Source organism: Pipistrellus kuhlii, unplaced genomic scaffold (assembly GCF_014108245.1).
Source record: "Pipistrellus kuhlii isolate mPipKuh1 unplaced genomic scaffold, mPipKuh1.p scaffold_m20_p_17, whole genome shotgun sequence".
Classification (NCBI taxonomy): Eukaryota; Metazoa; Chordata; class Mammalia; order Chiroptera; family Vespertilionidae; genus Pipistrellus; species Pipistrellus kuhlii.
In genome coordinates, this window is record NW_023425482.1 from 4,928,826 (window position 1) to 4,942,550 (window position 13,725).

General features: G+C 58.7%; 1 protein-coding gene across 7 annotated transcripts in view; it reads right to left on the reverse strand.

Moving 5' to 3' along the window:
* Nucleotides 1-13,725, reverse strand: part of ZFPM1 (zinc finger protein, FOG family member 1) — a 70,893-nt gene that overhangs the window by 26,811 nt on the left and 30,357 nt on the right. For 6 of the 7 annotated variants that reach the window (XM_036440241.2, XM_036440237.2, XM_036440240.2 and 3 more), the window contains one exon: nucleotides 11,468-11,593. The exons of the other annotated variant lie outside the window; for it this stretch is intronic. In XM_036440241.2, the coding sequence (XP_036296134.1) occupies nucleotides 11,468-11,593 (126 nt within the window). The remainder of the gene's footprint in view (nucleotides 1-11,467; nucleotides 11,594-13,725) is intronic. 7 annotated transcript variants of the gene reach the window in all.

Below are 13,725 nucleotides of genomic sequence, written 5' to 3' on the forward strand. Positions count from 1 at the left end.
GGCAGGACGACACCGTGGTCGGCTCCAAAGTGGGCCAGTGGGTGCAGGCACAGTGACTAGGGGAGTGGGGAGCTCTAGGGCCTCAGTGCCCAGTTACCTTGTGCATGAGCAGGGGTGATACCCTTGGCCACTGACCCCAGCACTGCGGAGTTGACCCTTATATTTTGTTAACTGTCTCTCCACTAGAATGTTAGCCCCTTGGGCGGGGTTGCCAGCAGCTGTGTCCTGATGGTCCCAGTACCGCTGGGGACCTAGGGAGCGTCCGTGTCTAGACATCAGTGAAAGGAGGTGGAACTGGAGCTGGATCTTCCAGTCTAATCGATAAGTATAGGCCTGCCAAAGCTAGTTTGGCTCAGTAGATAGAGCGTCGGCCTGCGGACTGAAGGATTCCAGGTTCGATTCTGGTCAAGGGCATGCACCTTGGTTGCGGGCACATCCCCAGTGTGGGGTGTGCAGGAGGCGGCTGATTGATGTTTCTGGCTCTCTATCCCTCTCTCTTCTTCTCTGTGAAATATCAATAAAATATATTAAAAAAAAAAAAAAAAAAAAAAAAAAAAAAAAAGCATAGGCCTGGGAGCTGGGGCAGCTGGTCCTGCTGAGCATGAGGGGCCCGTGCTGGCCTGTCCTCTGCTTCTGTTCTCACCTCCCAGCATTTCACCTCCTGACCCTGGGGAGGGCCTCGCTGCTCTGGGCTTCCTCACAGGGGTGGCCCTCAGGCTGCCCACCCACAAAGAGGGGGACTGCTGAGACCGGGTTCCACCAGGAGTCAGCCTGCCAGCCAGCCAGGTGAGGGACAAGCAGGGAGGGGAGCCTCAGGTGCTGGAGCCCCTGGCCCTACCCCCACCCCACCGCCAGCTGGTGCCTGTGAACTTCTCTCCCTATCACTGGATCATGGGGATTATTGATTTTTTGATAGAGAACAACAGCCCATCTTTATCGGGCTGAACCCTGGCCTCGGCTAATGGTGGAGCTGGGACCGCTTGGGAGCAGCCAGAGAGCAGGGTGGGGCCCCACTGCTCACCCGGGACCTATAGGGGCCCCTTCACCACTATCAGGCCCACAGACCTATCCTGGTAAGGGGGTGGCCCTAGGGAAAGGGGTGTCTGTGGGGCTGGGATTTGGCAAGGCCTTGGCGGTCATCTTGACTGGGCCCCAGGTGGGTAGAAAGGGCTGCAGGGGGGCCACACTCAGTCCCAGAAGTGAGGCCCTGTGGGCAGCTCAGAGTCTTGGGGGAGGGTGTGGTGGGTGACTGCCTAGAGATCTGGCTCTTTGGGGTGGGATGTGTCTCAGACACTGCCCGCTCCAGAAAAAGCCGAGAGGACCAGCTTGACTGGCAGGAGCAGCCATGGGGTAAGCAGTGGGTCTGAGACTTTTTAGGGCCCGTGTGCTGGGCCCAGGATGCTGTCCTGCCCTTGCTGCGTTTTCCTTTCTGCTCCCCACTTTGGATGGAGCCTCCCCTTGGCCCCATGGAGCCTAAGAACCACAGCTTCCTGGGTGCCTCCAAGCTCCAGGACTCATGGTTTCTCCTGCCTTCTTAAAAACTAACTGTCCTGGTCCCTGGGCCTCAATCTTCTCACGTGCGAAGTGGGCAGCGGAAGCCTCTCCAGCCCCGGGCCCTGGTACGTGGTCTCAGGAGACCCTGAGGCTTGAGCACTGGGGTCGGGGTCTATGGCTTTCCGAGCCTTGCCTCTGTCCTGCAGGCAGGCTGGAAGCAGGATGTGTGATAAGGTAAAGAAAATACCTCCTGTGCAAATAGCTTATCTGGCCCCTATCAGCCTGGGCGTCCTGGCCCCTGGCCCCTGTTTTTCCAGAGGCCGATGCCACAGAGAGGGCCCTTCCTTCTTTCCGACTCCCCGCCTCTCAGCCCCCAGCCTGGCCAGTGCACTCTGCTCCCTGAGCGAGGCCGGGACACGGTCCTCACAGGGCCCCGTCTCTCTGCTGTAAATGCGTAGGGAGGTGGGGTGTGGGCATGAGGGTCTGGGCAGAGGCTGGTGGTCACTAGGGTGAAGGGAAGGCCTGCTGCTACTGCTGAGCCCCTCGCTTTGTCCTGCCTGGGGGGCAGCAGTGGGCATCGAGCCAACACACTCGAGAATATCAGGACATGACCACTGCCTATGCAGGGTGAGCCCCGCGGGGACTACAAAGACCCTCCCAGAAAAGGCAGCAGTCCCTGAGCACCAAGCACCTCCCATGTGCTCTGCCCACAAAGGAGGCGCTTACACATGGGAGAGAGGCTGAGGTCTACAGGGGGGCCTCTGGCTTGCCCACACCCCACGGCAATAACGGGCACTGGCCCCTTGCTCCACGGTCCCCTAGAGACAACCCAGCATGAGGCCGAGTCCCGGGAATTGTTAAAGCCCCATCTTGTGAAAGCCGTGCGTGTTTATTGCACTATGTAAATCCAGTACACACCTGCTCTCATGGTGCATCAACTCAGTCCTCAAACCTCCTCCTCTGTCCCCTTCCCCCCCAGTACCATGGGGACTGTATTATCCCCTTTATAGACTAAGAGACGGGGTCAGAGAGGACCTGGCCACAGAGTGAGGCAGGTGACTGAGTTCACACCCAGGCCCCAGACCCTGCCCAATGCTATGTCCTTCTTCATGCCCTTGGGGCGGGGGGAAGGGGCGGCGGGGGAGGGCAGAGAGAACAATGACTAGGACAAGGCAGCACTGGGGAAGAAAGGCAAGGACGTTTGGAGTACAGAGAGTCTTGCCCTGTACACAGTAGGCACAGGCTGGTCCCCAACCCAGACGTAGCTCAGGAACTCTTGGGGCTGCCCACGGGGCCCATCCCGCTGAGCCCACAGCCAGGCTCCACTGGTTCCCTGTCCAGGGGCACGGTGCTTCCTCACCTCCACTCCTTGCTCCTGCCAAGATGACTGCGTGTGCCCTCTGAGACCCAGCAAGGTCCCCGGGGTGGGACGGGCAGAATTGTGGCAGGACCAGGAAAGCTCAGGGGCCGGGGAAGGGGATGGGTGCTGTTGGGACTGCCCCAGGCCAGCCCCAGATCTGCTGTGGTCCTGCCCATGGCCTTCATTCAGCACTGGGCACGTCTGATCCACTGTGTGCATGTAGAGAAATACACACACCAGCCAAGCAGTAGGGATGTCTGTGCAGAATTGGCTTCTTTTAGAATAATCTCTCCCTCTTCTTGTGGAAATTCTGCAGGCCAGCAATAAATAAATAAATAAATAAATTAATTAATTAAAATAAGCGGCTTGCTATCTTTGACATGGAGTGATGGCTATCCTCACCACCCTAGGCCTGTCCACGCCGAGATTATTTTTCTGGGATAAAATCCTAGAAGCTGAACTGCTGAGTCAAGGCAAGAACATCGCAGCACCGTGCAGGATCCGGCCTGGGCGCCGCGGTGTGTGAGTGCTTATTTGGGAAGGGGTAGGTCTCCGAGACCACGGCCCCCAGCGGCTCCAGGAGCAGAGGGAGTCTTGGTGACAGACAGGAACACTGAGGCTCAGGGAAGCTGAAGGAACAGCCCAGGAGGCCAAGGGCACTGGGACAGCCCAGATGGTGTCTGGGCCAAAGCCCTTCCAAGGGCCCCCTGCCGAGGGCACTCAGGGGTCCTGTGAGGGATGGGGCTGGGGGTGGGTGGGACGCAGGAGTCTGTCTGGGGGGGGGGCAAAGGCGGGTTCTGATGGGGAAGGGGGAGCGGCTGAGGCAGGCAGAGCCCCCTCCCCACGATGACACATAATAAGCCCCGGAGATAGCATCGTGCCTCATTTCAGGCCCTGCTCGGCCCTTTCGGGCAGGATATGACCAACCCTCCAGCCGATGGCGGCCCCTTTGTCCCATCTCCCGGGATTGATCTTATCGGCTACATCCACCGCCGCCGTAATGGAAAAACACAGCGAGGAAATCAAAAGTTACGCACAGAGATAGAGGAGTGATAAATAAATAAATAAGGAGCCCCGCTCATCTGGCTGGGGGAGGGGCTTTCCGAGAACAAAGTGTTAAATCACATGGGGGAGGGCTGGCGGGCCTGTGGGATGAGGGGGGGGGGGTTCTGGTTCCCATCCTGGGTCCGAGAGAAACACTGCAGCTTGGCCAGCCTCAGTTTCCTTCTGTCAAGTGGGTGTGGTCAGAGAGCCACTCCCGGGACTGAGGGAGATCCCCTGACAAATGGTGGCTACGATTGACAGCAAGTTGCCTCTGTCTCTCTCCTGGGCAACAAGAGCCAGCTGGTACAGGGGAGGACACTGCCTGCTGGTGACCCTGACATACCCCCTCTGAGGCTACCTAACTCCAGGGAGAGCCCGACACCATGTCCCGGGGACCACAGCCCCGGGGACTGCACAGCCCTGGGCATGCGTGGAGAGAGCCACCACATTGCACATGCTGCCTTCCGGCTTCCCTGCCCTGCCCGGGCTTATACCACCCTCCTGGCATCTCCAGACAGCCTGAACAGCCTGTGCTCACCCCACAGAGCAGCTGGAGTAGGTACCGAAAGGCCCCCAGCGAGACAGGTGACAGTTGGAAGCCAAGACTTCCCTGGTGCCTTGTGGGAGTCATGCCAGCAAGGGGTAATGGGGCAGTAACATTACTGGTGAAGGAACAGTGCTAGTGACAGTGAGGGACAGCAATAGCGCTAGCAACAGCAGCACTGACCATGACGATACTAATCCCAACAACAGTGACAGCGCTAGGAAGAGTGGCAGCGTGAGTACTGGTGCCAGGAGGAGGGACCGTGCCAGCACTAGCATCGGCACTGACAAAGGAACAGCAATAGTCGTGCCAGTAATGGCCATCCCTGCCTCTGTGTGTACCTCGGGCCATTTTACCAGGAGGCTGAGAGAAGCGAGCTGATGCACCCCAGGCTGTGGTGGTCTGATTCGGGGCCCTGGAGGAGGGCAGGTGGACCCGCACCATAGTGATGCTTGGGAGGGGCAGGCCGGGCAAAGGCTGATGCTAGACACACGGCCAACCGGCTGGGTGGGCTGGCTGAGGCAGGAAGCCGGCGGGAGGGCGGAGGAGGAAGCCGGGCTTGATTAGCACCCGCGGCCGAGATAGGCTGCCCTGGCCACAGATAGGCGCTCCCGGAAGGCCGGTGAGGTCAGCGGGCAGCATGGGCAGGCAGCCAGGCCTGGGCCCCCCCAGACGCCGGGACAGCCGAGGACCTGGGCCATAGCCACCCTCTTCACCGGGTCCCTTGTGGCTCACTCACCCTCCACCCACACAGTGTCTGCCCCTTTGGAGGGGCTCTGGGAGCCCCTGAGAACCAGCTGGAACTGGGCCGGGAGAGAATGGGCTGGGGCCTCTCTCGGGGAGGTGGACTTCAGGCTCAGGTCTCTCAATCGTCCAGTCGTGGCGCTGGGGCAGCCGCCTACCCTCTCAGGGCCTGTTTCCACCTCTGAGGAAGTCTCAGCTTTTTCATGGGTCTTCCATGTTCACCCTGATCCCCTAGTCCTTTCTCCACATGGCAACCAGCCCGGCCATCAGCCCTTGCCCTCTCCTGCTCTGTCCTTGTCTCCCTCCAGATCCCCTGCGTGCGGGATCTCTGCACGCTGTGCTCTGTGCGGGTTTTCCTGGGATCCTCTGAGCTCTCTGTGCAAACCTCTGAAGATCAGGGGCAGCTCACCCCAGCCCCCTAACCACCCTCTGTTCCTGCCCACATTCCCTGCTTAGCCTGTGGCCCCCGATGACTGCTCTTTGTACTACTGGCTCTTAGAGGGCAGTGGCTGGTCTGCTTTGTTCGTGCTACACCCCCAGTGTCTACAACAGGGGCTGACACACAGTAGGCACTCAGTAAATAAAAGTACTAGCGAGTGAGCGGGATAAGCTCCTATGGAAGAGTTGGATGGGAGTCTTACCAAAGAGCTGCCTACTGATAGCCTGCCCCTCCCAGATGTTCTGACCCCCCGCCCCCCAAAACCTGTGACCCCAAGGCCCAGGAGCCTTTGCTGTGAGCAGAAGTTGGAGTCAGGACAGGCCAAGGACAGCTGCCTGGCAGGGCTGATGAGGGTGCCAGGTGGTCAGCTCCTCTGCATAAGGAACTGCTGAACACAGTGAAGGGACTACCCAGGACCCAGGGGGGTGAACAGCCTGTGCATAGGGGGAGCCAGGGCCATCTCTGTGCTCAGCACCCCAGTTAGAGGCCATGGGTTCATAGTCCCACTTTAGCCCTGTCCTGGGGGTCCCGCCCACAGGGCCTTGTTCAGAGGTGGGCAGTTCTGGGTGGTGGATGCAGGCCCTGCCCTGGCTTGGGGACCGATGCTCTGGGGAGGGGTCATGGGAAAAGCCTGGGGTGTGGGGTGGCCGGCAGCCTAGGTATCCATCAGTCAGCCAGCCACCCTCAGCTTGTGCTGGCCAAAGCCTGTGACCTCTGAACTCCGTTTCCAAGACAACCATTACAGATAGGGCCCCCATGCTCTGAGCTCACTTCCTCATCCTTTCACTCCAGACCCAGCCAAGAGCACTCCTGCCTCAGACCTCCTGCCTGCACTGTGCTCTCCACCTGGTACACTGTTCCCCGACAGCAGCCGGTTCCCCTCACTCTTCTGGTCTTTGCTCAAACACGGGCTCAGCAACACCTCCTCTGGCTACCCGATTCAGAATTGCTCCCCTTCTTTGTTTTATTCCAGAGCCTCACCCCCTGGAACACATGAGATTTTTACATCCTTATTGTTTAGTCTCTGTCTCCCTGACTAGATCTTCAGCTCCCTGGGCCCCTGGACTCTGTCAGCACCAAGCAGGAGCTTAATACACAAGTGTTTGTTGAATGAACAAACTACTGCCTTCCCTTCCCTTGCCCACTCCTGGGTTGTAGATCCCATGCTGTCCCTGTCCGATGGACTCTGCTGGCACCAGCAGCGCGCCTGGCCCTGTAGGTGCTCAGGAAACACCTGGGAAGAAAGAATGGCCAGCGTGGGGACACTCAGACTGCTCCCTGGGAGTCTGCTCCATTTCCGGAGTCTCAGTTTGCTCAGCCATGAAGTGGGAGGTCAGGGCTATGTGGAGCCCGCTGGGTGATCCTGGGGAACACGTGCCTCTGGGGCACTTGGTGTGCACCCCCTTCCCTGGGATATCCAGAAAGACCCAGCCGCTGAATCTGGTCTCTGGAGCTGACTCCAGCTTGACCCCTGACATCAGCCATCATCCCCCTCCATGGCCCTCCCCTATCGGTTAATCTAAGACAAATAGGCCTATCAGGCTGCACTGCCAGGCCCGGTGATAAAGCAAAATAGCTGAAATGATTTTTCCCACCCACACATGCAGGGCTGGCGGGAGGGGACTGTGGCGGGCAGTATCGGCCCATCTCCTGGGCTGTCCATCAGGACAGGCCGTCCTGCCTCAGCCGCCTGCCCGCCCACTGCCCGATAACAAACCTTGAGGTTTGCATAGAAACTCCAGGCAACAAGATTAGTCAGCCGAGCGCAGCCCAGATAGTCGGCACTATGCCCTCACTCACCCTCCAGGGCGAGGTTTCCCAGCTTCCAGCAGGCCCCCTGGATCCCTGCGGGCGGGAGAACCAGGCTCCAATCCCCCCCCCCCCCACCTCCCCACCCCAGCAGGAAATGGCTGGCAGACGCCTTCTCCAGCCCCTCACAGCAGCCGCTTCCAACCTATTCACCATATGGCAGCTGACCAAATGCCCCACTTAAAACCCTGCAGCCCCCCATTTTATAGCCAAGAAAATGGAGGCGTCTCCCCACAGTCCGTGGCATTGAGCCCATGCATGCCCCATCCTACCTCTCCCCACCCCCACTCCGGCCTCTAATGCCTGAGCCACACCCACACTTTAAACCTCAGGACCTGTTCCTGCTAGCTCCTCACTGGACCGCTCGCCCCACTCCAACTTGTCCTTTAGGCTTGGGGGTTAGGGGTAAGGTGCTGACCTGGCCCTGACCGCCTGGCTGTTCCCTCTGCCGACCTGCAAGTGTGTGGGAACATGGCCAGCCTACCCATCATTCCCTCCAGGGCTGGGGATGGAGCTGGGGACAAAGAAGGTGACACGGATGTTTGGGCCATTGGGTTTGTTTTTTAAACAGTGGTCCCCAGGAGAGAGCTCCATGTCCTGAGAATTGATGGGTAAAGGGGACCTCACTCCTGGGACCCTGATCACACAGCCAGGGATGGAGGGGTGGAGGCAGGGCACTGAAACGAAGCCTAGAGACACTTCCTACCAAACAGGCGCAGCCTCTCAGATGCCAGCTCCCTGCCCACTGAGAGCTGGATGACCTTGGCCATGCCTCTGCATCCTGCCAGGCCTCAGTTTCCCTAATGGTAAAGTGGTTCTCACCGGGTCCTGAGCACACACGTGGCCACGCTGTGCTCCATACTCCTTCTCTTGGCTGGTGTGGGTCCTCACCCCCACTCCATGCCCCTCTCTTTTGAAACTGGGCTGCCCCAGGCAGGGGTTTTGAGGCACAGGAAAGTCCATCTCAGTCTCAGCTCTACTCCCCCACCAAAAGCCCTGGATTTGGGGGAGCAGAACCAACTCACCTCTGGAGTCAGGGGCAACAGACTATGGCCCTTGTGGGGACTGTTTGTTACCCCGTCTGGGGCTCAGGGCAGGTTGCTGTAAAGTGTCGATGAGTGAAGGGTGGTGGCAGGTGGTCCTCAGCTCTGCGCCCCCTCGCTTCCTGCTCCAGCTCAATTTCTTCCTACCCAGTGCCAGCCTGTGCCCTTGTGATAAAGCCAGGCTGTGGTCCAGCAATCAGTCTCACACAGGAGGCTGCCCACTGCCCACAGTCCTCTCACCCGTCAGTGTCCTCTCACCTTGTATCCTGGTCCCCACCCTCCCAAGGCTCTGCCCAATTGGCTTTATTTTGTAAACAGTGGTCACCAGGAAAGAATTCCAGGCCCTGAGACCTTATGGGTGAAAGGGACGCTGCTCCCGGGGCCCTGACCACACAGGCAGGCCACAGGCTGGGTGCCTTGACCACGAAATGTACCCCTGGCCACCGCCTTCCTCCCTAAGCCTGTGAAGCCTGGGCTGTCCTCATGATCACTTGATGTCCCCAGATTGGGGGGGGGGGGGAGCCCTAGAGGCCTCCTGGTTCCTCTCCTGCTCCCCAGTGAGTACAGCACCCACGGTGACCCACCCTATGCTCAGCACCCAAGGCATCTGGATCACCCTTCCTCTAAACAGGCAGCTGGAGAGAGACTGTGCTCTATGGAGTCCCCTCAGTGCTGGGCAGAGAGGGTGGGACGTCAGTGCTGGCAGAGAGGCTGCTCCGTGGGAAGGAACCCTAGAGGACTACCAAGGGGAGGGGACCCCAAACACTGAAGCTGCCTTCATCAGTCTCCTCGTGATCTGCCAGGCAGGCCCAGGCCATGCTGACTGCCATTAGTCAGAAGCTTGGACAGGACCATGAGGTGGGTGTCAGGCCTAGGACCCCCACACAGATGGGAGCCTCAGGGCTCTCAGTGCTAATGGGGGTGCTTATCTGTCTGACCTGCTTTTTCCGGATGTTAAGTGGAGAGGTGGAGGGGAGCGAGGGTAGTGGTAGGGATGGGCACAGGACACAGAGAGGGACGTGGGGTGGGTGGAGCCATACCCTGAGGAGCAGAGAGCGCAGGGACAGCGGAGCAAAGGCAGTGGCACCTGCCCTTCCAGCCAGGATTTGGGGATTATAGATTTCAGCTTGTAGCTATTTGCATATCAGAATTTTAAACAGTCAGCCCCTCTAGCAAACAAGGTCATTTCAAAGATAAAACTTCTGAGCTCTCCCTCTTCCTGTAGCCTGCCCCCTTCCCTTTGAGCTGGGCTGAAGGCTCAGCTCCCATCCCCACCTCCTCTCCTGTGGAACCTGACCCTCCCCATGGCAGGAGAGAGAGAGATGCTCACACATGACAGGCAGAGGGGCTCAGAGGGACAGAGAACAAGAGAGAGGGTCTTAAACGTGCAAAGAGCACCAGGACATCGGTCACCAATGAAGGTGACCAGGCACTGGTGGCACCCTACCCTGCATGCGGTCACTGCTGGGCAGTGCCCTCCGGGACACCAACCCAGCTGGGCCCGATGAAGCCCTGCCACCCCCATTGCTGGCACGGGTGGCCCCTGTGAGATAAGAGCCCACTGGGCCTCTCTGGCTTCCCTGGGCGGGCGATAAGTGTGGCTGCTTGGGGTCTGATAGGGGGCAGCCACCGCGGCGGTTGGCCAGTGGCCACTTATCAGCCCATCGCTGCCCATTTCATATCTGTGGGAGCTGATAGGGAGTCCCCTGGCCCCCAAGGATGCAAATAGTGTAGGAAGCTCCTGGGGTACTCCAGCCCTGGCCTGGGGTCAGGTTCTGATCTCTAGGGGCTTATGTTTCTATGTGAAATGAGATGATGATATTACCCTACAGGGTGGACAGGACCGCCTGGGTGATCACTCAAGCTGGAGCTCACAAACCCATAGCCGACTCTGGAGCCAGTTGGTGGGTCCAAACCCAGCTCTGCCACTTCGCAGCTGATCACCTTGGACAATCCTCTTGGCCACTGGGTGCCCCTCTGCTCCGGCGAAGACTTCCCTGACCCCCCTCAAGGTGAGGCCCTCACCATGTACCTTCTTCCCACTGGTCGGTCATGAACCTCGCTTATTATTATGCCTGTGTGTGTGCATGCTCCCTGAAGACTGTGCTAACAGACTCTGGCACATAACTGGTGTTCCATAAGTGCTTGCTGCATCACGCATGTGCCTGGCATGAGTAGTCTCCCTTCCATCCTTCCAGTCACCGAGGACCACACCCTGCCTCCTCCTCCCCAGCTCCCACCATCAGCCCTCCATGGCAAGCTGTACCTGCGCCTGGAGATGCAGCCCCGCCAAGTCCTCCCGCACGTCACCCCGTGTCCCTGAACCAAAGAACCATGGAGACAACCGGCATTCTTCCTTCTCTTCACAAATGAGTGGAACTGGGTTGGGGGGGGGGGGGCGCAGAAAGAACACATTTGATTGGACTTCCAAGGTCAGAATTTCAGTTGCAAATTGGAGGGCGTGTGATTGGCAGCCCAAAACTACCTCAAAGACATTCCCTGTGGTCCAGGGCCAGGCAGTTTGCAGCTACCTCCCACCTCCCGGGTGCCCACAGCCACCTCTGGGGCAGGGGGGGGGGGGCAGGCTACCCTGCCCAGGCCTGAGCACCTGTACAGCTCTAAATTCCCAGCCCAGGCAGAAGGCCCTCCCCTAACCCCTCTGCCCTGCCTGTTTCCAACTCCTGGGATGTCTTTCCCTGCCTTCAACACTGTTCCTCTTTCCCCTCCTAGGGGTCCACTTTGATCTGCCAGGCCTGGCATTCAGCTCTGAGCATCAGCACAGCTCGGTGCTAGCCTCCAGCGATACCCCTGGCCCCATAGATAAGCTGGACTTTGGAACAGGCCTAGGCCCGGGGGGTTGCCACCAACCTCTCCAGCCAGCAGGCCAGGCCTGTCCCACGTGAGCCGCCAGAGCGCTCAGCTCCAGGGCTCCCAGAAGGCTGGGTCGGGGGCCACCCAATGTTGCCGGACATGACCGCAGGCATGGTTACCTGGCCCACTCCATGAGCTGCTGGACTCCTCCTCCAGACTCGTCTCTGGCTCCTGCCCCTCCATCTCCTTGGAGCCTTCAGGGGATGTGGGTTGCGGTGTTGGTGGTGGGGGCAGGGGATTAGCTTCTGCAGAGAGGAAAACACCATCAGGCCCCACCAAGCTCTGGGTACCAAGTTGCCTGACCTCTTGACCTATCCTTGGTGGCCAGGAAGGACACGAAGGCCCAGGTAAGCATGTGCCTAAGGTCACCCACCCCTAGACTTGCTCTAATTGGGGAGGATCAGGCACCTCAGTTTTTCCCCTTGGCCTTTAAAACCCCTCATTCCCTTCATTAATTGTAGCAATAATAATTGCTATTCCAGCTGCTGTTAATAATTAGAGTGCAGGATGCCCTACTGGGCACGCCCAGGCCAGGGGCACACATGTGGGCTCCGCCTTCCCTGTCTGCTCCACAGGCAGCTGGGGGCCTCTCCAGCAGGCCCTGCACCCAATTCCAGCCCAAAGGGCATATTTGCCTTCCCTGCTGGCCTGATAACTACCTCAGCCCCCAATCGATGAGCTCCCATAAAAGCCCCCCCCCTCCGTGACGTCACGTGCCCAGCAGATTATTAATACCCGAGATAAGGGCCATGATTAACATCAAATAAATCAATCACACAGTATAAAAGTCCTATTATTTTTGGCTATAAATCAACGTGGCTGGCATTTGAGCTCCAGCCACTGAGAGGGAGCTGGGCTGGGCCCGCCCGAGAGGCAGATATTGCTCCTGCTGCCTTATCTCGCCCATCACCGAGTTATCACCACAGCCAGTGCCAGGTGCAACCCCGGCTGTTTTTTCCAGCTCCTTCCCCACCCCGCCCCCGTGCAGCCCCAGCTCCCAGATCAGATAAGGGGCCCAGCACCCTAGGAAAGCCACTGGGTCAAAGTCCATAAGTAACCAGTCACTTGCCCTTTGGCAGATCAAGGCCCCTGCGAGGCCTCTCATTAGTGCACAGCAGCTAATAGTAATCGTGATGGTGAAAAGGGGCCCCTCACACACTCCCTCGGCCCCATCAGCCACCCCAAGGGGTTCACGCCCAGTTACAGATTCAGAAACCGGCTCAGAAAAGACAGGTGCATGGGCTGGGGACCAGTGGGAGGGAAGGCTGGTGTTCCATCAAGCAATGTGAGATGATGATGATGGTGGCAGAGATAACAACAATGAATCAGAACTGGTACCAGAGCCCAGGCTCCTGATCCCTTCACATGGCCACTCAGTCCCCAGTGAGCTGAGGGTGATGGGAGCCCCAGCCCTGGGCTCAACTCCCGCTGGCCCCGCCTCCTCTCACTGATTAGCCCTGGTGACTCCAATGGGCCTGCTACTGGGGAAAGGGACACAGGGGCCAGCAGGTCTCAGAGGACCAGGCTTGCTGGGTTCCTGAGCTTGTGGTGACCTCGAGTTCTGAGCCTGGGAAATGCTGGGGGTCGGAGGGTCCACAATGAGTCGGAACCTCCCTGTCAGAGACAAAGGTCTGTCTGGGATATCTGCCCACCTCCTGCCCCTCCTCAGCTTCTGGCTGCCCCCTCCTCCCCTGCAGAGCTCTCCTGCTGTCTGACACTCTATTTCTCTGTTCAATGTTGCCTCCCTATCTCTTCTTCACTCCAGTAATGCCCACCCACTTACCACTCTCCCAAATGGTCCAGTTTGTGGCTGTTTCCTCCATCAGAATACGGCCTGGGGGTAACTCAGCCTCGGTGTGCATTCATGGTATGAAATGGGACTGGGAGTACCCAGGGCCATGGTGGAGGATCCAGGGAGGTGGAGGAGAGGGAGCTGGGCTCACAGTAGATGGCCCCGCCCCCTCGTCCTCCCACTACTAGCCTTCCAGGATGTTTCTTCTAGAAAACAGGTCAGGTGCTGACTTCCCCCAACACCTCTGCTCAGTGAGGCCCCTCCTCCTAGGGGTCTTGGGGATGTCTGGGGGTACAGCTATCCTGAGCCAGCCTCCTGGTGTCAGGTTAATTCACCCCTGGGAGGAGGGCTGCCTCTCCTTCCAAAACTTAGTCTCAGCTTAAGAGGTGAGTCCCACCCTCCACTGGGGAAACTGCCATCAGGAGGTCCCAAGAAGAGATTCCGGTGCCTGAGGTTGGGTGGAGAGCAGGTGGGGAGACAGGGAGAATCAATGTGAATCCAGACTTGGGAGTCAGGTCCTTGATCAGGTGCGTAGGATGTGCAACCCTGAGCAACTCATTAACCTCTCAGGGCCCCATTCTCTCA